General features: G+C 55.2%; 1 protein-coding gene across 1 annotated transcript in view; it reads right to left on the bottom strand.

Moving 5' to 3' along the window:
- ABTB2 (ankyrin repeat and BTB domain containing 2) overlaps window positions 1-24,507 on the bottom strand; it is a 170,293-nt gene that overhangs the window by 36,543 nt on the left and 109,243 nt on the right. Inside the window, exon 2 of the mRNA XM_008269616.5 lies at window positions 3,058-3,204. Within this exon, the coding sequence (XP_008267838.1) occupies window positions 3,058-3,204 (147 nt within the window). The remainder of the gene's footprint in view (window positions 1-3,057; window positions 3,205-24,507) is intronic.

The raw sequence follows: 24,507 nt of genomic DNA, 5'->3' as shown, positions 1-24,507 counted from the left end.
CAGGCTGGTCTCGGGAGGTGCAGGGAGGGCGCCCAGGTAGGACCCAGGGGAAACTCTGAGGTCCAGGAGCTCAGCGCCAAGTATCAGTAGCCTCATTAAGGTCTTTCGCCTCGGAGAGAAAAGTGCAACAATGCCTCCGCCTTGGACTCCTCCCTCCTCCACAGCCACCTTGCAGAAACCCTGGTTTCAGAGGGCGGGACAGACACAGCCTGTCCTGCTGTCCCTGGAAAGACGCTCAGGCGATGCTGCTTCTCTGTGACCTGGAGAGTGGCGGGGGCCAGGGCGGGGCTGGATCACAGGAGAGGTGTGGGAGACAAACCCTGGGTGGGACAGAACCCATCCCCTGTAAGACACACACATGCATGCATACACACATGTGCACAGACGCAGATACAATACACATGTGTGCACATACCTGCACACAGACATGCACATGGGCTGTGCATAGGTACACATGCATTGCACTCTCTGAGCGTCAGGTACTGCTGTCTGTGCCAGGGATATGGTTCTAAGCACCAGGGAGACAAAATCAATCAAGTCTGTATGAGTTGGAGGAGAGAGGTGAGAGACTACTCACAAGTAAGTTCAGCCTTTCAAATGAATAAATAGATCTTAAAAAAAAAAGTAAATTCAGGGGCACACCAAAAAGTTCATGGAAAAGTGGAATTAAAAGATGTTTATTTCAGTGTGAAGAAAATTTTTTGGAAAACATAACCTGTGTTTTCCGAGAACATTTTCAACACCCCGCATATCTCATGCATGTCAAGTGGTGGTCAGTGCTTTGAGTAAAACAAAAGTTGCCAGAGGAAAGACAGAGCGAGGGTGGGCGCTCACTGGCACAGGTGCTCTGGGAAGCCCGCTGGGTGAAATGCCATTTCAGTGGAGGCTTGAGAGAGTGAACCGCATACTTGGGTGTCAGGGGGAAACATCTTAGGCAGTGGGAATAGCCAGTGCAAAGGCCCTGGGGTGATCCTACTTTGGGTTGGGGGCTGAGGTGAGGAGTTTGGATTTTGCTGACCATGTGGGGAGTCATGGGGGTGAACAGGAGGAAAGGGACAGACAGCAGGCAGATGAGTGACATACCCTGACTTCTGTTTTCCACAGCCCCGGGCTTGGCTGGGTGGGTGGTGGTGGCAGGGGTAAAAGGGGCAGAGCCGACAGGGTGTGGTCTCTGGGACAGCAGGAATGGCACCCAGGAGTTGCTGAGTGCCCCCGCTGTTCCTGGCATGGATTCCAAAGCAAAAGCAAAGCTTGCCCTCGGCTTGCCTGAGTGGCTGGTGGCTGGGCTGCTGGCCCCGTGCAGGAGCCCATGGCCCTGAATGACTAAGAGCATGGCCCCAAGGCCAGGCACAGGGGGAGTCCAGCCCTGGACCTGAGCCTCTCTCTGTGACTCACGACAACCTCTCCTCTGAGCCCTACTTCCCTCCTCAGCAGGTGCCTCCATAAGCAGGAAACCGAGAGTCCCAAGTCCTGCTTTCTCTCCCGGCCCCATTAGGGATCTGCAACCTTGAACCTGGCACCTTCAGTTCCTGTCCTGGGGAAGGGGAGGAGGGAGGATGGGAGGAAGCAAGAAGGTTTGGCATTCACCGCTCAGGGCCCAGAAGACCTGAGGATGTCACAAACGGACAAGGCTGGGGCCATCCACGGGGTAGACTCAACAGAACACGGGGTTGGAAGCAGAGTGTGTGCTTTGGCTTCTTAGGTAGCAGGAATGGGGCTGGCGCTGTGGCATAGCAGGTAAGTCTCCGCCTGTGGTGCCAGCATCCCAGATGGGTGCCAGTGAAAGTCCCAGCTGCTCCACTTCTGATCCAGCTCCCTGCTAATGAGCCTGGGAAAGCAGTGGGAGATGGCCCAAGTCGTTAGGCCCCTGCACCCACATGGGAGACCTGGAAAAAGCTCCTGGCTTCAGATCAGCACAGCTCTAGCCACTGCAGCCAATTGGGGAGTGAACCAGCGGATGGAAGACTCTCTCTCTCTCTCTTTCTCTGTCTGTAACTATGCCTTTCAAATAAATAAATAAATCCTAAAAAATGAAAAAAAAAAAAAAAAAAAAAGGAACAAGGGTAAGGAGAGGGAGAGCCGGGAGATGGCCTGGGCCTTTGTGCCCCTAACACATGTGGGAAGCCACTATCAAATGCGGAGGGTCAATTCAATGTTAGGGGGCTCCGACTGTGTTCCCTGGAGCCCCAAAGTCAGAGACAGCCCAGGGCCACCGCAGAGCTGGGGAAGGGAGCCAGGGGACCCTCCCTCCTCCTGCCAGAGTAGCCGTGCGGGCGTCTTCCTTCCTTTGACTGTGCTGAGGCTTTGGGGGCTTTCTTTCCAGAAAGAGCACCACTGGCAACTTCAGAGGCTTTGTGGCAGGCAGGTGAAATAAGAGAAACAGGCAGGGGCTGGCGCTGTGGCGGAGCGGGTAAAGCCACCGCCTGCAGTGCCTACATCCCACATGAGCACTGGTTCTAGTCCCGGCTGCTCCACTTCCGATCCAGCTCCCTGCTAATGCACCTGGGACGGCGGTGGAAGATGGCCCAAGTGCTTGGGTCCCTGCTCACTGCCGGCCATTGTGGCCATCTGGGGAGAGAGCCAGTAATGAAAGATCTGTCTTTCCCTCTTGTTCTCTGTTAGCTCTGCTTTTTTGAAATAAATAAATGAATCTTTAAAAAAGAAAGAAAAGGAAAGAAAATCAGGCCGGCTATAAGCTAGCCAGGGCTTAACCCATTTAATTGCTTCTTAGCTCCCAGTGACAGCAGCTGTGATGCTGGATGGGGCTCAGGGGCACTTGATCATCTGAATTTTCAAGAGAAATCAGAAATGCAGCTTTACATGGGATTAAACCTACACACTGACCACACCGTTCATTTGTGCCCTTGGCCACCACTTTGTCAGCCGTGGCTTGGGAAGATAAGAAGCGTGGAGGGGGAGAGGTTGGGGGAGGGGGAGGGAGGAGGGGGAGGAAAGAGGGGGGAGGAGGAGGTAGCAGAGGGAGGAGTGCAGTTTCTTCCCTGTCTTGTCTCTGCAATCCCTGCCCCACTGCCCGCTGGCTGTGGAGGCCACACTTACTCAGCTCCGAGATGCTGCCCACGCAGGTGGCCAGGAGGGACTGCTCCAGGGTCCGGAGCTCCAGCTGCGCGTAGGCGTCGGCTCGCTCATCGTGGCCCAGGGCCCCGCCGTTGTAGGGACTGAAGTAGGCGGGAAGGGACAGGACACCTGTGGGAAGCAAGGCAGACAGGTCAGACTCAGGGGGGAGGGGAGGCCGTGTGGACCCCGCTCTCCATCCCCCAACACAGCAGGTGTCAGAGCCTCGAGGATTCACAACTCTTCCCCACAGACAGCGGACAGCGCGGCGGGCTTTTCTCGGAGCTGCCCAAGGAACCAGCGTGCCTCGGTTCACGGGCCGTTCATCTGTGCACTGAGCACCTGACTCAGGATCTGGGGGTGACAGAGAGCTGGACCTGCGTTCCCACGGCCCTGGACTGGCTGAGTCAGAGGCAGGTGCCCGTCCTGCCCACTCAAAGGGGCAGTGCTGCCCGCACGGTCGTCCCACTTCTGCACGCTGCCCTGCTCTGCCTCAAGTCCCCAGCGGCTGGAAGCCACACGAGGAAGACTGCTGCTTTCTCTGCTCCAAGAGGGAGGTGTCCCAGCCACTGGCCAAGTCCAGTTAGTGTTTCTCATTAGCACGTCAGCGGCCGCGGGCCGGGGCTGTTGGAATCAGTCCCAAGGGGCAACCACAGCCTGCCCTTTCCCCAGCTCACTGTGCTCCTTCTTAGAAAGCACCAGTGGGGGCCACGGAGATTCTGGTCGCAGGCGGATTCCCAACTTCGGGGTAGCTGCGCTTCCTTGGTGCAAACCATCCCCACTCCAAATTCTTGTTTGTTTGCTTTTAGAAAAATACCCACGGAAATTTCATCAATCACTTTTGTTGCGGGGAGAAAAAATCTCTTAAAATTCCTTGAGATAACTGGAGAGCCCCTGGGACAGGGCCAAGCCCCGGCTGGGAATCTGGATCCTGACTGCGTGTGATGTGATGGGGGGTGAGGACAGGGCTGGGTGGTGTGGCGCAGTGGTGAGCGCAGGGCCTGCAAGGGCATTGGCAGGGCTCAGAACTCTGGCTCCTCATTTAGCGGCCGTGTGAGTGGACTTCCTGGGTTGGTCCATTGTGTGTTAACCAGAGACGGTGCAAGCACCTGGCTCGTGAGGATTCGTGAGGACTCCTTACCGGAGTCCATGCTCGAGCCGGTGCGTCGCTCGCACTGCCCAGTGCGGCTGCTGTTTCTGTCCTTTGTGTTGTGAATGAACGCGGACTCTATTCGCACGGTCGCCTCTGCTCTCTCTGGAACCCTAGGGCATGGGCTCCACTTTCGAGAGTGGGGGACGGGCATTGGGAGAGTTCAGGTAACTTGCCCAGGTAGCGTGGCAGGGCTGCGAGCCCAGAGGCTGATGAACACATCCCCCCCCCCCCCCAGGCTGTCCCTCCTAGCACGTGCAGGGCTGACTGCACAGCATGGCATAAAAGCATTTTCTCAAGGCTCTGTTTTGTCAGCAGGAGCTGCACCCACCCCCAGCCAGGGGCCTGGTTCCCTTAAAGCAGCCAGTCTCCCCGACAGCTGAGTGACCAAGCATGTTAGGAGGGGCTGGGCTGTAAGCATTCAAACAAACACGATGAAGCTGAAAGCCATCCCGGCTGTGAGCTCCGACTCGGGGCAGCCCAAACAGCTGGGAGGGCCCGGCGCAGCCCCGCTCCTCCAGAAATAACACTGGAGACATATGGCTCAAATTTATGGTGCTTAGGGCAAGGGGATAGGAAATTCAGCTGATTTGTCAGAGGATTCCCAGAGAGAAATATTATGTCAGTGGATCTCGTAACAGGAGCTGGCAGCTCCATTAATAATCGTTCCTGTTTTCCCAGTCATCACCCATCCAAAGGGGCTTTCACTTAATACTGGGGCACAAGTCATTAGGAGCCCATTATTATTAATAATAACCGATCGCTTCTGCATAGTACCTTTCGCTTTTTACATGGAGTAGTGGATTCTTCCAGTATGGGAGACAGGGCAGCTACCGCTGACTGTTACCAGGCTGACTACGTGCCAGGCCCTGCGGCAGCTCACCTGCCTGAGCACCTGCAACCTCCCCCGGCCTTCAGGACGTCTTATTCTCACCCATCTTACAGATAGCACAATGGAGGCCCCACGAAGTGAAGCGGCCGGGCCCAAGGTCAAGGAGGGCCAGATGTGGAACAGCAGCTGGTGAAATGCCCATGGCCTCCTGGTCTTTCTGCAAGCTAAGCAAACCCTGGTATTGGAGGGAAGAGAGGTCCCCTGTGGGCCTGGGGTTTGACAGGGGGAAACTTAAAGACAGACACAGAACTAGGACCTTCCTTGAATGGGTCTCCAGGTACCTGCTGCCCAAGGGTGCATGAAACCCGACTGATCAGGCTTTCTGGGACCCAGTCACACCACTCATCTTCCAACCTGCTCCCTAAGAAAGCTGTCTTCATGCCAATTCTGAATTCGTCCCCTCCCACATGAGCCACTCCCCAGCCCTTCTCCCTGGAGAGGGAAAAGACTGTCTTTAGATTCTCTCCACGCCTGATGTCTTCTCTTTCTCCCCACCATTGCCAGCCTGGTGCCATCAGCTCAGGCTAGGTCATTTCTGGGAAAAAGAATTTCTGAAAAGCGAAAAGGAAAGAAAGGGCATCTATGAGTTGCCACGGAGGAAAATCTTGCGGGGAAAGTTGTGTGTCTCAGGGCTTCCCATGGATCCTTCACCAGCTCACCGAGCCCCCGTCGAAAGCCCTGCTCTGCTCCGCGAGCGACACCTGTGTCACTCAGAACCCCGCCGGGAGGTGCAGCACCTGGTATGAAGCCAGACTGGCTTTGCCTCCGGCTTCTAGAAGCCAGCATTCGTGCTGGGACAGCATGCCAAGCCGGTGTGCCCCTGACTGCGTGTGTAGCCTCATTTTTCAGTCTACACAGAGAACCACAATCTCCCATCACTCGGTTTTTCTCACTCTGCCCAGCCCTTGGATCTCAGAACTCATTATCTCGCTCCCCATAGCCACCTCCTTCTCCTTCGCCGTCCCCTCCCTGGGCACAGTAGCACCTCGTCCGCCCGGTTGGTCAGACAGAGGCCTATGAGTCATCCTTATCAACTCTCTGCCTCCTCCACACCTCCACTCCGCCACCAGGCAGGCCTAGCTGCTTTTACCACCGAAATCTCTTGGGCTCCCATGACCCAGCTCAGGACATGACCTCCCTCCCTCCCTCCCCCACCGCCGGACACCGTGGCAGCCTCCTCACCAGCCAGGCTCTGGCTTCCAGTCTTAGGCCATCCCCTGCTAGGACCTCACTGCTCTGGCTACGGACTCTTCAGGGTCTCCCCACTGCCCTCACAAAGAAGCCCTGACTCCTTCGTACAGCGTAGAACAACTTTGCTTCTCTGAAATGCAGGGAGGAGAGTCACGCATCCAGTAAATGGGGAAAACACACTGATGTCAGCGGTTCCTCATTTCTCTAAGCTCCGTTCCAAGTGCTGGTCACATCCCTTTGCAGGTGGGGTGGTAGTGGGGGTGGGACGCAACCTGTTGTTGTCCAAGGTGAATCACCACTAGTGCCCAGAGAGGGCGCCATCGAGTCAGCTGGGGAACCCCAGGCTTGGAGACTGGAAACCCCGCCTTCCCGAAGCTTGTGCGCGCCAGCCAGGAATTACACTGGGATTCAGCTTGCAGAGGCCCAGTCCCCTCCAAGCAAGCAGCAAGCCAGAAGCAGATGCACTGCACGGCGGCGGGTGGAGGGACCAGACGGCCAAAGGAATCCCTGGGGAGCTGGCACGCTTCTCCATGGAGCATGGTGTGTGTATGTGTGTGTGTGTGTGTGTGTGTACGTGATGACATTCCAAGATTCCCAGCAATGGGATTCCAGACTCCACTGACCCCTAGGGATACTCAAGTGTCCCCTTGAAGGCTTTTCTGCCCCTGGTTCATTCCATCATTTAACTTCTGAGCAGTCAACAGGAGGAACAAAGAGACCTTGTTATTACTATTTTCTATGGTTTAACTTCCCTCCCGGCTATAACACCACCTTCCTGCCCGTACACAGCTGGACAGAGTGTAGCTTTTCTGAGCATTCACCAAAGGCCATCAAGTCTCAGAGGTACCCCTTCTAGACTCAGCAATGCCACTCCCACCCCTGCGCCCGGCTTGTACGTAAGCTTTCCGGGCCACAGGATGGCAGCGGGCCCAGGACCTTGCAGGCCTGTGTGCGCAGCCTCTTTCCTGGCCCTGCCCTGGCCCCTGCTGCCAGATCCACCGGGCGCCTGGCTGGGGGAGGCTCACTGGCCAAGGCAGCAAAAGCCACCTCTGAGAGGAAAAGTGGGAGGCAGGGATTCCTTCTTTGGTGCCCTAGTGGGGAAACTTGGCAGGGCCTCTCCTGCCAGTTTCCTTAGGAGCTGGAAGCTTTGGGTGGGGTTCAATCCTTAAGCTTCTGAAAATAAAATTCTATTGCCCCACGGAACGGTTTCCAAATAGTCCACTTACTCCAGCCCTTTTATTTATTTTTTAAGTGTTTCCACTCTCTGATCTGGAGTTTTATATAGAGTACGTTACTGCCCACTTGTCTATTAGTCATACCAGGACCAAGTGCTGAAAACTGAAGCGTGAGTGGCTTGTAGACAGCGAGCAGCGGATGTGAGAGGGGTTGCACGTTGCTCCTGATGGTCTAAATTCAGGGCGGGCAGGGGGATGGGCTGAGGCAAGGGGAAGATGGAAGAGGAGGAGACACCTGTACATGGCATGAAATAAGCTTGTGGGTGTCGCTCCCCCTCTTTGTGGAGGAACGACACAGGACCCTGCGCTGTTCTTTTGTCTGCTCGGCCCTCCCCGGGTTTGCTGCTGGTTCTTCCGGGTTGGCTACCGACCCTTCCACCTCCGTGGAAGGGCGGTTCCCCCTGCCACTTTCCCCACTTCCGCGGGGGAGCGGCACACCGCCGGCCGGCTCTCTCGGGGGCTGCTCAGGTGTTCCTTCAGCTAGATGTTCCTCTTAGATGTTCCTGGTGCATGTTGTCTCTCTCCTCCTTTATAGTCCTCTTCCACCAATCCCAACTCTGCTACCCACACGCCGAGCACGCTGCTCTCCTCCAATCAGGATCAGGATCAGCTCCTGCAGGTCATCACTCAAGTTGGCGAGAGGCAGCTGCGTAGAAGCTGTTTATTCCTCTCCCAGCGCCATATTGTGGGAGAGCAGATGTATAGAATAAGTCTTAATTCCAGTAACAGCCTAGTCCGAGTTGCTCCCCACAGTGGGGCTGTCAATCATCCATGGAAAAGTGGCTCAGCAAGGGGCATCCAAGGGTCACCCTATTCCTGGACAAACCCAACTTAAGATGACGCCACTGTGCTGCATAGTCTGAGTCCAAGTTCAGAGAAGATGGAGGAAGACAGGGAGTGGGGGAGGGGTCTGCACTGGGCTTGGGAAGCAGGCTTTAACCACCGGTTAGTAAGCAAGGGAGATGGGCTACCATAAACCGACCAGTCAGTCTGCTAGGGATGGGGTGAATGAGGTTTGGCACCCCCACAAGGGCCCCAGCAGCAGGGACTGCCACCAACCCATTTTGCCAGCAGGGGGCACTGAGGCTTGGATGGGCTAGGTCACTTGGCTAAGGTCCACGGCTAGAAGACAACACAGGTGGGGTTCAGATTCAGCCTGACCCACGTGAGTCCCTGCTGGCCACCAGGACACCACTCTGCCTATCACGTGCGGCTGAGGCCAGATGGGGAAGGAGAGGTGCACCAGGCTCTCCCCATTCAAAGCCAGGGCCGGAGTTCTTCCTTTGTCATTCCCCACCCCCCAATTTATCAGAGGGGCAGAGAGACAGAGACAGATGGACACAAACACAGAGAGCTTTCCCACTGCTGGTTCATATCCCAGCTGCCCACAACAGCGCTGGGGCTGAGCCAGGCCAAGCCCAGAAGCCCAGAACTTAATGCAGGTCTTATATGTGGGTGGCAGGTGCCCCAGCTCTTGAGCCTTCACTGCTGCCTTCCAGGGTCTGCATTAGCAGGAAGCTGGAATCAGGAACGGAGCCAGGACTCGAACCCGGGCACCCTGAAAACAGGAAGTGGGTTTCTCAATCAGTGTCTTAATCACCAGGCCAAATGCCTGGCCCCTTCTCTTTCTATGGGCAGGAAATGAAAAGCAAATAACAGGCAAGCTCCGGTGAACACTTTGCTCCTGCTAAGTTATCAGGGCACCACAGGCAGTGCAAGGTGGTCCTCTGGCGAAGGCAGGCCTGGGCCAGGAGCTCCCCATTAAACCGTGAAATAATAACGCACAGTTAAGACTGCGCAGTGAGCTGGCAGCCAGGGAGGCCAAGGCAGATGAGGCATAGCACGCACACGGCCAGTGACACCGGTTCTCCCCCAGAACCAGGGAAAAAGGCAGACCTCACCCCGGCTCCTGGGCTCGAATTCACCCCATGGGCAGGCTGCAGGGGTCCTGCTAGCGGACCTGGTGGTGTGGGTGGGAGGTGGGGTGGGGAACTCTTTCTCCTCCAGTGGGCTCCAAGCAGGGTGAGGATGGAGAAGGGGAGAGAGGGGCTGCCACAGAACCCAGGCACCCCACAAGACAGTGCAGACGCCCCTGGAACCCCCACCGGGAATGCCGGCTCCATGGCATTTTAGTGAACTGTTTCATTAAAATAAATAGCGGTTCTCTCGCGGACCTAGAGGAAGACTACTGAGTGCCTATTAAAAACAAGCAAGTTGGTAGAGATTGTGGATGGCTGTTTAATTTCTCTGAAGCAAAAGCCTCATAAAAGGCAGCATGTTAGCGTGTTCACTCCCATTTCCCCTCTTTGCAAGAGAGTAAAATAAAGCCAGAGGAACCACCCAGATCAATTTCAGGAAATTAAACCTAAAGGTGACCTCTGGAAAAATCCAGCAGTAGTCACAACAGCGGGCAGTGCAGGGCAGAAATCTAACATCGCAGCCACTGAGCGTTTTCCTGTGGAAAGAGCTCCGAGGTATTTAGAATACAGTACTCTCGAAAGAGCTTCTGGGTGGGCTCCCTCTGCAGCACTGATGTAACACACTGAGAATTCAGACTGACCCTGGGAAGCAGGGGTCTGAGAGCTCCGGCCTCCGAGGACAAGTCCAGCACATGACCGTGGCCCTTGGTCTCATGCTGCCCTTGACCAAGGTGGATGCACACATGGGTTGCTGTAAGCCGAGGACTTACAGTTGCTGTGAGCCATCTTTCATGTAAAGCAGCACACGCACACACATGTTACACATGTAGGGACTGTCACGGAGTAAAGGCAGAACTTAAGGATAGCGAAGGAACAACCTGGAGGCCACCTCCTAAAATACCCACATCTGATGTGCCAGGCTGGAGTGGCTCTCTGTCAGGCTTAGGAAAAAAACGTGCTCTGACCTCCGGTACTTTCCACTTCTTACAATGGGCGTGACTTACTGGTGATAACACAAGTGTAATGAAAGACGCTGGAGGGGAGGAGGCAGAGAGAGAGGCAGAGGCTTCTGACCAACGGAACAGCCACAGTGTCCAATACGGCAGGAAACTGGCTCTCTGAAGTTTATTATGTTTTTAGATAATCAAAGTTCTTTGAGAAATGCTTACTTTCATTTGCTTGAAAGGCAGAGTGTTGGGGGGTGGGGGGGGGGGAGAGAGAGAGAGAGAGAGAGAGAGAGAGAGACAGACAGACAGACTGAGCCTGGTTGAAGCCAGGAGCCTGGAACTCCATCCCTGTCTCCCACGTAGGTGCAGGGTCCCAAGCTCTTGGGCTGTCCTCCATTGCCTTCTCAGGCACATTGGCAGGAAGCTGGATTGGAAGCGTAGAAGCGGGGTCTTGAACCAGCACTCCATTCAGGATGCTGGCATGGTAGGTGGTGGCAGCTTAACTGGCTGTGCCACAACGCTGGCCCCAAAATTAAATTAAAAAGTGAAAATGGTTCACAAACCCGCCGTTACTATCAAGTTCGGCGCAAATGCTTGGGACAGAGATCAGCTAACATCGGGCAGAGATTTCTGCGGGCAGTGTTTTCAGTGTTTTTTTGTTTGTTTCCTTCATGGCTTTGCACATTCTTTATAACGAAGTCATGGCTGCAACCATCGTGAGCGCACAGGTGAAAAAACAGAAAAGGAAAACCTGATTGTCTTGCAGAAACTTCACTTTTAAAGTAAGTAGATGGGGGAAATACTCCTTTAGGAGGAATGTCAGGTGGGAGCCGTCCCACGCAGCTAACCAGGAGGGGTGTCTCTCTCAGGGTGAGTCAGCCCCTCACCTGGCCCCCGGCGGTGGTGACTCACCCAGGGGCTGCGTCACCGCTGGGACTCCCCGGGGCATCTTGCCGAGGCTGCTGCCCTGAGCCAGGCTGAGTGAGGATGACTTCTCACACCACGTGGCCAGCATCGTCATGAGTGGGCAGGGAGGCTGACCGTGGGGCTGGGGCCGCGAGAGGAAGTGGAAATGGGCAGGAGGGCTCCGTGGGTCAGCCCAGGGAGGAACAAAGAGGGGGCAAGAAGAGTCCTGGCACCTGTTAACAAACACAAGGAAGGCACCCCTTTAGGGGCTTTTACACACACACACACACATACACACACACACACACCCCTTGCCAATATCACAAGGCGTAGGGCTGAGGGCCAGGACATGTATTAATAGAACTGGAGCACATTAGTTACAAATGCACCTCCCTGGAGCCCCGCTCACCAGCAGCACCTGTTCCCAGCAGCTTCGGTTCCAGTTCCCAAGAGCTCAGTTCTGGAGGACACCGAGTCCTAGGGATGAGGGTTCGAAGCCCAGCTCTGCCACTTGATAGCTGTGTGATCCATACTACTTATTTCACTTCTCTGGGCCTCAAGCTGCTCCTTTTTATAAAACTGGCCTACTGATCACACCGAATTCCCAAGATTATTTTTCTATTAGGAGAGGTTATATAGGCAAGCACTCATCAAAAGGCCTGACGCACAGTAAGCGTACAGTAAATAGAAATATGTTATAAATGCCTCGCTCTTCCCAGGCTGACGGCTTTGGGATAAGGGCACCAGATACCATCTAAAAGCTAGTGTCACTATTAAGAGCAGGGGAGGGGTGCAAGACCACTCTGCTACAGGTCACATTCATCACTCGGAAGGTCATTCATCCTGCCTTTGGTCGCTCATTTATCCAACAACTGTTTACTGGTTAGCAATGTGCCAGCGGCCGCTGCTGTGGTGTTGTGGGTAAAGCCGCCACCTGCAGTGCCGGCATCCCATATGGGCACTGGTTTGAGTCCCTGCTGCTCCACTTCCGTTCCAGCTCTCTGCTAATGCACTTGGGGAAGCAGCAGAAGATAGCCCAAATGTTTGGGCCCCTGCCCTGATATGGGAGGCCCAGAAGAAGCTCCTGGCTCTGGCAGGGCCCAGCCCCAGCTATTGTGGTCATTTGGGGACTGAACCAATGGGTGGAAGATCTCTCCCTCTCTCTCTCTCCCTCTTGTTCTGTAATTCCGGCTTTCAAATAAATAAATAAATCTTAAAACACAAACAAAAAGACCTGTCTCCAAATACAGCTGCAGTCTGAGGTCTAGGGGGTTAGGACTTCCACAGATGGATCTGATGGGGACACAGTCCTGCCCCCAGACAGACTGTCAGTGATTGGCAGATGAAGCGATTCCGACGCGAGAGGTCCTGGAATCCAGTGGTTGTCAGTTTTTAAGCCACGAGTCCTGTGTTGAAATGAAATCGTGGGGACCGTCCTACCACGACCACTGCTGAAATACACTGCCCAGGCTGCGGGCTTTGGAACCGTCCCTCGGACCTTGTTGAGAGCAGAGTGGTTCGGCTGAGCCTGGGCCTCCCCGGGGGCTGCAGGTAGCACACTCACAGGAGCTCCCTCCACGGGCGGCCTCTGGGGCAGACCACTCAGTGGAGCTCCACTCATTCAAAGGTTATTTAAATTTAAACAACAACAACAACAACAAACACAAACCCGCATCGGAGGGCAGGTGCTTAGCAGGGTGGCTGAGCTGCTGTGTGGGATGCCTGGGCTCCGGAGGCTGGTTCGGCTCCCCAGGCCAGCTCCCCGCCAACGTGCACCCTCAGAGGCAGCAGGCGATGGCTCGAGTAGTTGGGTCTCAGTCACCGACATGGGAGACCTGGATTGAGTTCCTGGCTCCTGACTTCAACCTGGCCTGGCCCCAGCTGCTGTGGGCATTTGGGGAATGAACCAGAGGATGGGAGAGCTCTCTTTCAAATAAAGTAAAATAAATAAAAAATTTTAAAGAATCCAGGAAACAAAAAGATGAAAATAAAAATCACCATGATTTCACCACTCAGAGACAGTCAGCACTGACACTTTGGTACAATATTCCTTCACACTCTTGAATATCACCCGTGCCCCCGTGTGCATCTCTGCTCTTAATTTAAAAAGCAGAACTAACCCCACCTGCTTTAAGCACTTTTTTTTTTTTCCAGTAACCATCTTATGGACATCTTTCAATACCTCCCAAGGCATCAAAGCATTGTTTCTGCCCATGACTTTCTTTTTAAAAAAGGACTCTCCCCCTCCAGAAAAAAATTTATTTATTTGAGAGGCAGAGTTACAAAGAGAGGGAGAGACAGAGAGAAAGGTCTTCCATCTGCTGGTTCACTCCCCAGATGGCCACAACGGCCGGAGCTGAGCCGATCCAAAGCCAGGAGCCAAGAGCTTCTTCTGGATCTCCAACAAGGGGTGCAGGGGTCCAAGGACTCTGGCCCCCTTCTACTGCTTTCCCAGGTCATAGCAGAGAGCTGGATGGGAAGTGGAGCAGCTGCGACTCGAGCCAGTGCACATATGGGATGCTGGCACTGCAGGTGGAGGCTTAGCCCACTATGCCACCACGCCGGCACCCTGGCCATGACTTTCAATGGCTGCATTGAAAGGCACCATTTTTTAAAAAAATTATGATTATGATTATTTTATTTTTTAAGTATTTATTTGTTTTGAGAGAATTGCAGAGAGAGGGAGAGACCGAGAAAAAGAGCACTTGGAACATCTTCTGCTTTTCTCAGGCCATTAGCAGGGAGCTGGATTGGAAGTGGAGCAGCAGGGACTTGAACTGGGGCCCATGTGGGATGGCGGCATTGCAGGCGGTGGCTTTATCTGCATCTCCACAACGCGGGCCCCAGCATGCAGCATTCGAAGAGCTCTTACTCTAGGGGAGTCAGGAAGGAGAGAGCTGTCAACCCCACTGAGCTCCAGCACTCAAGGAAGCCCTGCCTGCTACCTGCCCTGCAGCGGATGCCCCGAGCAGCCACGTGGGCGGTGAGTGACCTCCTGGAGCCTCAGCGGGCCTCGGGGACCCACATCGGCGGCCCCAGCTCAACCTCAGCTTGAAAACCATCTCTCCCAGATATAGCGTGGAGCTGCAGGAAGACATGGGGCTTCCTACCTAGCGCCCCTGGACATCCCTGCTCCCCCTCCGAGGCCACCCACTTGTGGCCCTGCCTCTCCATGGGAAAGCAAGGACCCTCAAGGAACCCAGGCAGGAAGGTGACCTGCCATGTGATCCCCAATTGTGGGGTAAGAGAGAGCCTGAAGTCAGCTTTCCTGGAAGGGCGGGCTGACCCTTGGGGGCATCTCCGCCCATCCACCCTGGCCCCCGTCTTGGGGGTTGGGGCAGTGACCTTGTGCGCTTGCACAGCAACTGCGGGCCTTGGCCCGAAGCCCCCCACTGTTTGTTTTACAAACTCCTACTTACAGTCTCAAATTAGGCTCGTTAAGCAGGCCGCTCCCCGTGGGGCTGTAAACGTCACTGGACAAGAGGGGAGTGAGTTTACGAGGCTGGCGTGCGATCTGCCCACCAGTGCAGCCGAGGGCCTGCTGGAAACAGTGACTCGGCGGCCGCTCTGGGCAGAACCCCTGCTCACCCTTCCGGCTAGGGGGGCGCTGGGGAGGGACAGGGTGACCCTTCCCAGAGGGCTGCGCAGGCTCTGCCCTGCACTCCAGTGCCGCTGAGGGGTGCAGTGCTCGCCTCACGGTCTCGTCCATCTCCCTCTGAAGCCCCCCAGCTCCGTGGACCCTCACTGCCCCCCACTAGTCACTGTCCCAGCCCAGGCTGCCCACCCCACCCCCATGCTCTGGGCCGACTAGCCTTATCTCCCCGCCGCCACCCCGGGGGTCCTTCCCCTGCCTGGGCCACCATGTCCCAGGGTCATCACTAGAATCCAAGCTGGGCAGCAAGCCTGTGTGGCTTGAAGCTCACGGTCCACTCCCGGCCACCTGCCAGGTGGCAGAGATGAGGGCGAATCAGCTGCACTGACCTCCTTGGCTAAGCGACAGGAGGCGCTCTCTCTGTACCAGGCCTCTACAGAGCACACAAAACACCACCCCTCCCCACCCCCAAAGCAGAAGAGCACCTGGTGCGGTATCTGGCCAAGGCTGGAAGGAGCCACTGCCACTGGACAGGCCTCGGAAGCAGGGCTCTGACACCCCAGAGCTTACAGACACATCCCTGCCACCCCCCCAAAGAGAGCTGACCCGCAGCTACCTGGAGACCTGTGTGTCCCCTCATACCGCGGGCGCAGGCTTCTCGCCTGCAGACTCCAGCCCCTCTCCCAGCCGGAAGCCAGGACCTGAAGCACAACCTCAGGGTGGTGTGCGTGTGCGTGTGCGTGTGTGTGTGCGTGTGCCTCTCCCAACTGATTCAGAAAAGAACAGGCGAGCCACGTCCCTCCTTCTGAATGCTGAATCCCTCAGATTTGCCCATTGCTGCCCTGGTGGTCCCGTCTTTGTCCAGCCTCGCTCTCCACCCAGTGACTCATCCTCACAGCATGGCTAACAGCCCCAGCCCATGGCTTGGTGGGTTCAGTCTCACTGGCAAGGTGGACGTGGGGAGTAACAGGTTCTCTGTGCCTCAGTTTGCCTCTCTGCAAAATGGGGACAGCACCTACTCCGAGAGAATCAGAGTAAGGATTGACTGAGGGGAGGCGCACAGGTGTTCTGGGCACAGACAGCAAGGCAAAGGGGCCCCGGCTCCATCACAGGGAAGTGGCCCAGCATCTGTAAGTCGATGATGGTTGAGTTTTAAACAATTTAGATATAGCTCATGTATAAAAGGATTCACCCTTTTAAAAGGTACAGTCCTTTGGATTTTAGTACGCTTGGTCTACCCTGCGTGTGGTTCATCTGTGCCACTGCTGGCAGCCATGGGGGTCCTGCCCACCCTGGCCATCGAGAGCGGTGCCACTGTGAGCACCCCTGCACGAGTTTTTCGTGTGAACAGACATTTCCACTTCTCTTGGGTATACACGTCGCAGTGCAATAGCTGGGTCAGGTGAAAATTCTACATTTTGACTTTTTGGGGCTCACCAGACTTTTTCACAGTGGCTTCCCCAGCAGTGTGGGTCCCCGTTGCTCTGCATCCTTGCCAACACTTGCTATCGTCTATTTTTCTGGGTACATCCTGGGAGGGATATGTATCCCTACGTACACTATATCCTTATGCGCTAGCTTTTCAAGAAACCTGTGTGATTATTTTTCTTTCCCACCAAAGCGGCACTGACTTCTGTGCTCCCTTAAAAGAAGCGCCACTGCCAAGGACATGGAAGAAGCTTGTGGAGGAATAAGAAGAACGCACACTGATCAAGAAATCAGGAGCTCAGGATGACCCTGAAGGATTACGCCCTCTCAGTGGCTACACACTACATTACGATTTTTATTTTTGTAGGAATAACTAATGCGTGTTTGCTGCTGAAAACGAAAGAAAATACAGCCACGTGCAAGGTGGACAATATAAGCAATCCACAATCCCATCACTTGGGGAAGTCTTGAGACATTTCTTAAACTGACAATGTTCTTTCATTTCACTTGTTACCCCCCAAAGCATTTTCTCGCGCCATTAGAGACCTCTGCAAGAGGCCTCTGAACTTGGCCACACAGCTGCTGCCTCTTGTTTCAGTTCTACAGTCCACTTGGCTCCTGTTCTTCGCGAGGGTTCGCTTTGCTCTCCTCTGCAGCTCAGCGCTGCTCAGGGCTCAGCAGCAGGGCCCCTGTGTGGATACACCTGCCGGGGAGCGGGCAGAGGCCCTGCAGAAACCCCTGAGGAGGCCGGAGGGTGGACAGACACCCATACACACACACACACACACACACACACCCCTTGCCCACACATTTCCCCGTGACAACCGTTCTGATCCCAGAAAGCAGAGAGGGTGGACCAGCAGACTCTGCATTCACAGCCGCGGGCCAGGGCTGCGTTTGGATGCTAACAAGTTCACAAACCCTGCTAAAGGGCAGCACAGCTCCGCGAAGGGGAATCTGAGTGTCGCGCTGGGGGTTGAATTCTGGCTTAGTCACTCAGCCAGCACCCTGGCCCAGGCCTCAGTCTTCCTGCAGTAAAATGGGGGCCAACACCACCTCGGGCATCTTGCAGGGTGCCGTCACGTGCCTGGGACTCAGTATGTGCACAACAGTGGTGCCAGGGGCAGGCAGTGGGCAGAGAAGGCTCCGGTAACTTGGTGGTGGGCAGGACCCCTCAGCACCTCCAAGTGATGCTGGCCTGAAGCTCCTGGGGCACGGGTCGGCCCTTAATGGTCTAAAGCTGGGTGCCTCTGCAACCCTTCCCCTCTGCTTTGCACCACAAGACCTTAGCAGAGACTTAAGTTTCTGAACTGCGTCTCTGGAGTACAGGAAGGGATTTTTCCCTGTCCCGGCTCCTCCCCTGCTGGGGTGGGGCAGAGGTGGCAGGAGCGGCTCCCTGGAGGTGGTGCTCAGTCTGTGAGTCACTCCGGGACTTCCGGGGTGAGGTCACGCGGGGTGGCTATTTGTGGACACCTTGGCGGGGCCAGCTGATCGCTGACTCAGCGAGGCAGAGGGAAGGGAGGGGGAGCCCCCATCGCAACTGGGGCCCCGCTGACTGCTGATAGCTACTGAGGAGAACGGTTATTCTCCCTGCCCCTGCCTTCCCAGCCAGCAAGACAGGGCTTCCCCTGGGGAGATTCCTGGTGACTTTCACTGATAAGAGCTGTAACTGCCACACCCGGGTGAGGCTGGCCGGGGGAAGGCACCAGGGCTGGTCGCTCCTCGAGACGCAATTCCCTCCTCCACCGCCCCCAGCACCCTGCACCGTGGGAACACAGTGGATGCCAACTCTGGCTGCGCCTCCCACAGCACTTGGATTGGCATGAAAACACTTGGCTCCCAGGCTGTGCCAAGTGCGGGGCCACATTCAGGTGACCGAGCGCTGTCTGATGAGACACCGAGTTACCTGGCTCTGCCTCGGAAGAGCTCGCTTGACACATGTAGAGCAGAGGACTTCAAAAAGTTTGTGGTGGGCCGGCGCCACAGCTCACTAGGCTAATCCTCCGCCTTGGGGCGCCGGCACACCGGGTTCTAGTCCCGTTCGGGGCGCTGGATTCTGTCCCGGTTGCCCCTCTTCCAGGCCAGCTCTCTGCTGTGGCCTGGAAGTGCAGTGGAGGATGGCCCAAGTGCTTGGGCCCTGCACCCCATGGGAGACCAGGATAAGTACCTGGCTCCTGCCATCGGAGCAGCGCAGTGCGCCAGCTGCAGCGCGCCTGCTGCGGCGGCCATTGGAGGGTGAACCAACGGCAAAGGAAGACCTTTCTCTCTGTCTCTCTCTCTCCCTGTCCACTCTGCCTGTCAAAAAAAAAAAAAAAAGTTTGTGGAAAATAGTTAAGTTTATTTTGGTGCCCAAAACCCTGAAATCCGTGTATATGCAGCGGTCTTCAAATAGTTCATGGAAAATGCTTATTATGAAAAAAAAAAAATAACTGTGCTAGGATTTCAAATGTTTTTGTACCTAAACAAACTGATTTTTAAATCCCGTTTTCCAGCAACTTTGAGAAATGCTCTCACACAGAAATTGTTTGTTTACTTGCTTTACCTGTTCAGTGTCTGGCGCCGTCCTCTCCCCCACCCCACGTAGGCTCCTTATGACACAGGCTGCCTGGACAACACCAGGCACGTGGTAGCTCCTCAGCCAACAGTTTTTGGAGAAAGTGAATGCCGTCCACCAGCTGTCACCACGGCCCTGGGTGAGTTCATCTCCTGACCTGTGTCTTCATCATGTGTAAAATGCATATGGTTTCTCCTCTCTCATGGTTATGCCTAAGTCACCTAAAGCACTAAACCCAATTCCTAACACATATGAAAGTGCTTCAGAAGGTTTATGGGAGGTCAGAGTTACGGCACAGCTGGGTACACTGCATGTGAGACACCACCATCTGGTATACAATTTGGGAGGACCTGGGATCGAGTCCTGTCGCTGCGGCTGGTGTGCTGAGGCTGGTGCGCTGCGGCTGGCGCAGCGCGCTGATCCAAAGCCAGGAGCGAGGTGCTTATCCTGGTCTCCCATGGGGTGCAGGGCCCAAGCACTTGGGCCATCCTCCACTGCACTTCCGGGCCACAGCAGAGAGCTAGCCTGGAAGAGGGGCAACTGGGACAGAATCCGGTGCCCCGACCGGGACTAGAACCTGGTGTGCTGGCGCCCCAAGGCGGAGGATTAGCCTAGTGAGCCGCGGCGCTGGCCCCTCTTCTTCTTTTAAGATTGATTTATTTGAAAGTCAGAGAGAGAGAGAGAGAGAGAGAGAGATTTCTTCATCTGCTGTTTCACTCCACAAATGGCTGGGGCTGGTCCAGTCTGGAGCCAGGAGCCCAGAACTCTATCCAGGCCTCCCATGTAGGCAGGGGCCCAAGTGTTGGGGCCATCTTCCCCTGCTTTCCCAGGAGCGTTAGCAAGGAGCTGGATTGGAAAGCAGAGTAGCTGAGACTTGAACTCTGACATAGGATGCCAGCGTGGCAAGTGGCAGCTGAATCCGCACCACACCACCAGTCCCCCGCCTCTGCTTCTGGTCCAGCTTCCTGCTGATGTGCTGGGGCCACCTGATGATGGCCCAAGTGCTGAGTCCTTGCTCTCCATTTGGGAAACTCAGATGGAACTCCAGGCTCCTTGCTTCAGCCTGACCCAGCCCTGGCTTTCAAATAAATGAATAAGCCTTTTAAAAACCATTTATGGAAACATGAGACCAAAAGATAAATTTATTTTGGTGCAAACAATGTTTTTGATGCCTAGGAAGGCAGTGAATGATGTCCTAATCATTAGAGCCCCTGCCACCACGTGGGAGATCAGGATGGAGCTCCTGGCTCCTGATTTTGGCCTGGTCCAGCCCTGGCTGTTGTAGCCATTTGGGGAGTAAATTTATGGAAGGAAAGATAGACAATGTCTTTCTCTCTCTGATGCTTTGCCTTTCAACTAATAAATCTTAATTTTTTTTCTTAAAAAGCCATGCATACTTTTCCCATAATACACATTTTCCATGGACTTTGTGAAGACCCCATAGCAAGGGTTCAATAAACCCATACATGGGCTCTCTCTGTTATCGTCAGAGGTGACAGGGTCCCAACTACACAATGAATTAGGCTTGTTCAATGAGTGCCCCCAGCAAGTGGGGGGGGGATCAAAAGGCACTGGGGCCTGAGATGGCCCCTCCCAAGAGGATTTGCCCTGTGGGGACCCCCGTCTGGCTTCTCCCCCGCCAGCCCCGGGAGCAGCAGAGAGCAGCCCATCACTCATGGCCATTTTGCAGAACCTGGTCCAGCTAAAGGCACTCATTAGCCGCGGGAGGTCAGTGTCTGCTAATGGAACTGTCTTGGTCCCTCTTGAAAGAATCCAGCCACGGCCACAGCCACGGCCAAGCAGAGCTGGGGCCAGGACCAGCGCAGCAGGAGGTTTCCTTCCTGCCCAGGAACAGGGGCAGGTGAGCAGCCCTCCCGCCTGGGGCTCCTGGGGACAGCCCTGTGGGGATGAGGCAGGTGGGGAGTCCCTGGCGAGTCCTGTTTCGAGCCTGAGTTTAAAAGAGACTGAGGCCGGAGAAAAGGGGGCAAGGAAAAGACTGGCAATCAAGAGCCTTCTGTCCCCAGGAAGAAGAGCTCAGTGGGGGCCTTGTGAGACAGCTGAGAAAAATGCAAATGTTCTTCCCCCACTCGGGTGGATGCTGAGAAGTCAGCTGTTTCCCACCTCTGGCCTGGTGCAAAGGGTGTAAAACCCAGGACGAAGAACGGAAAAAAAAAAAAAAAAGCCCAACTTCCTGCTGCTCTGGACTGGCTCATGGGCTGCGTGGAGAGAGCTTGTTTCCAGGGCTGGAGGAGGGACTTGTGCCTCCAGATCTCCCTGGCGGGAGCGGGGAACCCCCCTCTCGCTTTGGATCCCCTTCCTGTGCCCCCCCCCCCCCCCGCCCCGCTCTGGGATTGACCCCAGGGGGCCTCGGGGCCCAAGGCCAGGCCTGGCTGTCTGGGGGCAGCAGAAGTGACTGAGATGCCCATACCCCGGCTGAGAGCTTGAAGAGAAAAAGAGCCACAGAGGGGGAGAGAAACCAGCGAGGCCTCTCCCTGAGGGATTAGCACCTGCCTGGTCCTCACCATTCCCTAGGGAATCTGTGTCTCAGGTGTGCCTGGGCCAGCCAGGAACCACACCCTCCCCCCAGGATTAGAACTGTTTTGAAATATTTGGTAGAATTTTGAATATTCTATCTTTTGAATATTTGGACTATCTTTTTGAATATTCAGTGGGGTTATTTTAGCAGCTACTGTCTGTGGGGGAAATAATATTCTGTCCTTGGTGAACCTCCAGTTTATGTATACATTTGCCTTTCTCATAAAGGCTTAAAATCAGGGCTGTGCTGTGGCTTAGCGGGTAAAGCCACCGTCTGCAATGCTGCCATCCCATATGGGTGCCGGTTCGAGTCCCGGCTGCTCCACTTCAGATCCAGCTCCCTGCTAATGTGCCTAGGGAAGCAGTGGAGGCTGGCCCAAGTGCTTGGGACCCTGCACCCACATAGGAGATCTGGATGGAGCTCCTGGCTTCGTATCAGCCCAGTTCAGGCTATTGTAGCCATTTGGGGAGTGAACCAGTGGATGGAAGATCTCTCTCTTTCTAACTCTGCCTTCCAAATAAATAAATAAATCTTTAAAAAACAAGACGAAATCATTTAAGTTGTATTTGGAAAGTAAGTTGTGTGTTTCGTGGAGGACATCCTGGCGTTCGGAACCACCGTTGCTACACACCTGAATCAGCCTGAGTCCGGCTGGCTTCCGTGGGGACCCACGGTCACAGAGAAGCCAGGCCCTCCTCCAAGAGCAGATTCTAGACCTCCACCTGCTGCCCTAAAACCCCACTGTGTGCGGGGAAATCTGAAGGGCTGGGGGCGCGGAGGAGCCCTGCTGAGAACGGAGCCCCAGCCAAAGGACTCAAACCCCAAGACGACCCTGCAGGGCCCCGCTGGGCTGCCCTCCTGTGGGTCTGCAGCTGTCTTCCTACTGGGGGTGGAGAATGGCTTTGGCCAGGGTATCCTTGTTGGAATCACTCCGTCTTCCTCCAGAGGAGTTGGCAAGGAGCCAGCACACCCAAGCACCGTGGCTGCCGGCAGCGTCCCTGGCATCTGAGAAGCAGGTCAGCGGGGGTCAGAGCAGGCCTCTGCTACCTACGAGTGTACTTGCCTCCCCAGGTCAGCCTCCCCCTGACCGTCTTCTTTGGGACCATCTGGTCCAAGCGACCATCGCCATTCTCCCGGATGCCTGCGATAACCTAGCTGATCTCCCCACTTCCATCTTAATCTGAACACACCGCCCTTCTATTCAGAGATCTTTATGCCAACACCTCCTCCACCCTGGACTGCAGTCTGAGCAGAAAAGCCTTTAAATTGACCTCAAAGCCGCATACCACGCCACATATCCCCACCTCTCTGGCTGTACCACAGTGGCAGCCATGCTGTGCTCAATCATGCACATATGGTGGCCACAGGACCTTTGGACTTGCTGTTCCCGATCCTAAAATGCTCCTTTCCCCTGGTATCTGTGTGGCCATGCACCTCCTCCAGGGCTTTTCTCAAGAAGCTCCTTTCGCACTGAGGTCTGCGCTGATCAGCATCGGTCTGCTTCTGCCCCTCCCGATTCACATTCTCTGCATTACTTCTCTCTATAGCACTAACAACGTCAAACACACCGTGCGATCGTCTTCATTGCTTTATCGTCTATGTACTCTCCAGGAGAGCAGAGCTTTTGTGTGCTTTCTTCCCTGTTTTATTTGCAGCATTTAGAGTGCTGCCTGGAATACAGTAAGTGCTCAATAAGTACTTGTTGCGTGACCAGGGCTCTGCCACGGGACCATGTCACGCACCTGCACGAATACTAACCCAGGACTACTGGATGCCAAGTAGCCCACTTACACAATCCCTCATGCTCACCACAGCCCGTGAGGAGAGGCCGTGCCCCTGCATTACAATCCAAGGCATGGAAGCAGAGAAAGTGGCTGTGCCTACAGCCCCAGCTCTCGCCAGAACTAGGCTCCTTCCTTGTGACTGGAGCCATTACTCTGCCCACTGTCTTTGTCAGCACTGGAGCCTGCTTCCTGCTGCGCTGGGAGCCACGGGCGGGCCGGGGCTGTGACTGGTCTCCAGGAGGTGCCCATGAGTATCTGCGGGTGACTCCGCCTGGTCAGGACCAGGGCGAGAGGTGCAGTGGGCTCTGCAGGGGCACTCGCTGTCTTGCGCTTTACCCAGCTCCCGGGTTTGTGAGTCAACCCACAGAGCAGGTCAGAGTAGTGTACAGATGATTGCAATGCAGATCCAACACAGAACCCCTGCTCACGCCTCTGCCTTCCTCCGACCCCCGCCCTAGGCTCTCTGCCAGCAAGGAGCACTACGAGACAGGCCTTTTCCTGCGAGTGACGTCAGCAGGGTCCGTGGGAAGCCCTGACACATAGGGACCAACTGCAAGCTGTCACTGAGCCCCTCCAGGGGACACCGAATGGGCCGCTCTGCTCTGCATTCTGGTGAAACACCCGAGGCTGGGAGGTGTACGAAGGAGAGAGGTTTATGTCTTCAGTGCCTGCTTTTGAGGGCTGAAAGTTCACGTGCAGGCGGCCTCATGGCAGGTGACATCACAAGGATGGACGTGTACGCGGAAGAGATCATGCGGCAGGACGGTATGCCGCAGACCTGAGAGGACCCCGTCTCCCTCTCCTGCCATGGGAACTGACTGCAATCCTGCAGGAACTGCCTTAATCCTGTCCAAGCACAGCACTTCCGCTAGGCCCTGAATCCTGGGATTTCTATCCCCTCTCAACATGACCACACGGGGGACCAAATGCCAGCCCATGAACTCAGGCCACATCCAGACCACAGCACCCACCACCAGCCACAGGCAGGAAGACATTCTCGGTCCAGTGCCGGGGAGACGTTGGGGAGAAGGCAGGGACTTATCTTCACAGCGCGAGAGGCTGGGCACCGAGTTATCACCTAGCAGTCAGGCGCAGTACCTCATTTCAGTTACACAACCAAGAGACAGCGAAAGCACATGGAGGACTTGACGGTTCCTGTGAAAATCATGATAACCACGCTTTCTACTCATTTCATTCCATTTGTTTCCTGGGTTTCTGAGAATGGATGGAGAAAAAAAGCCAAAGCCATAGGGGTCCCCCGACCGCTGTCCTTGAGGCACCAAGGCGGGGAGCTCACACAG

Source organism: Oryctolagus cuniculus, chromosome 1 (assembly GCF_051225735.1).
Source record: "Oryctolagus cuniculus isolate XC-2025 breed Fujian yellow rabbit chromosome 1, ASM5122573v1, whole genome shotgun sequence".
In the NCBI taxonomy this organism is placed as follows: domain Eukaryota; kingdom Metazoa; phylum Chordata; class Mammalia; order Lagomorpha; family Leporidae; genus Oryctolagus; species Oryctolagus cuniculus.
The sequence above is the reverse complement of the archived record's forward strand: the minus strand, read 5'-3'. Positions and strand labels throughout refer to the sequence as shown.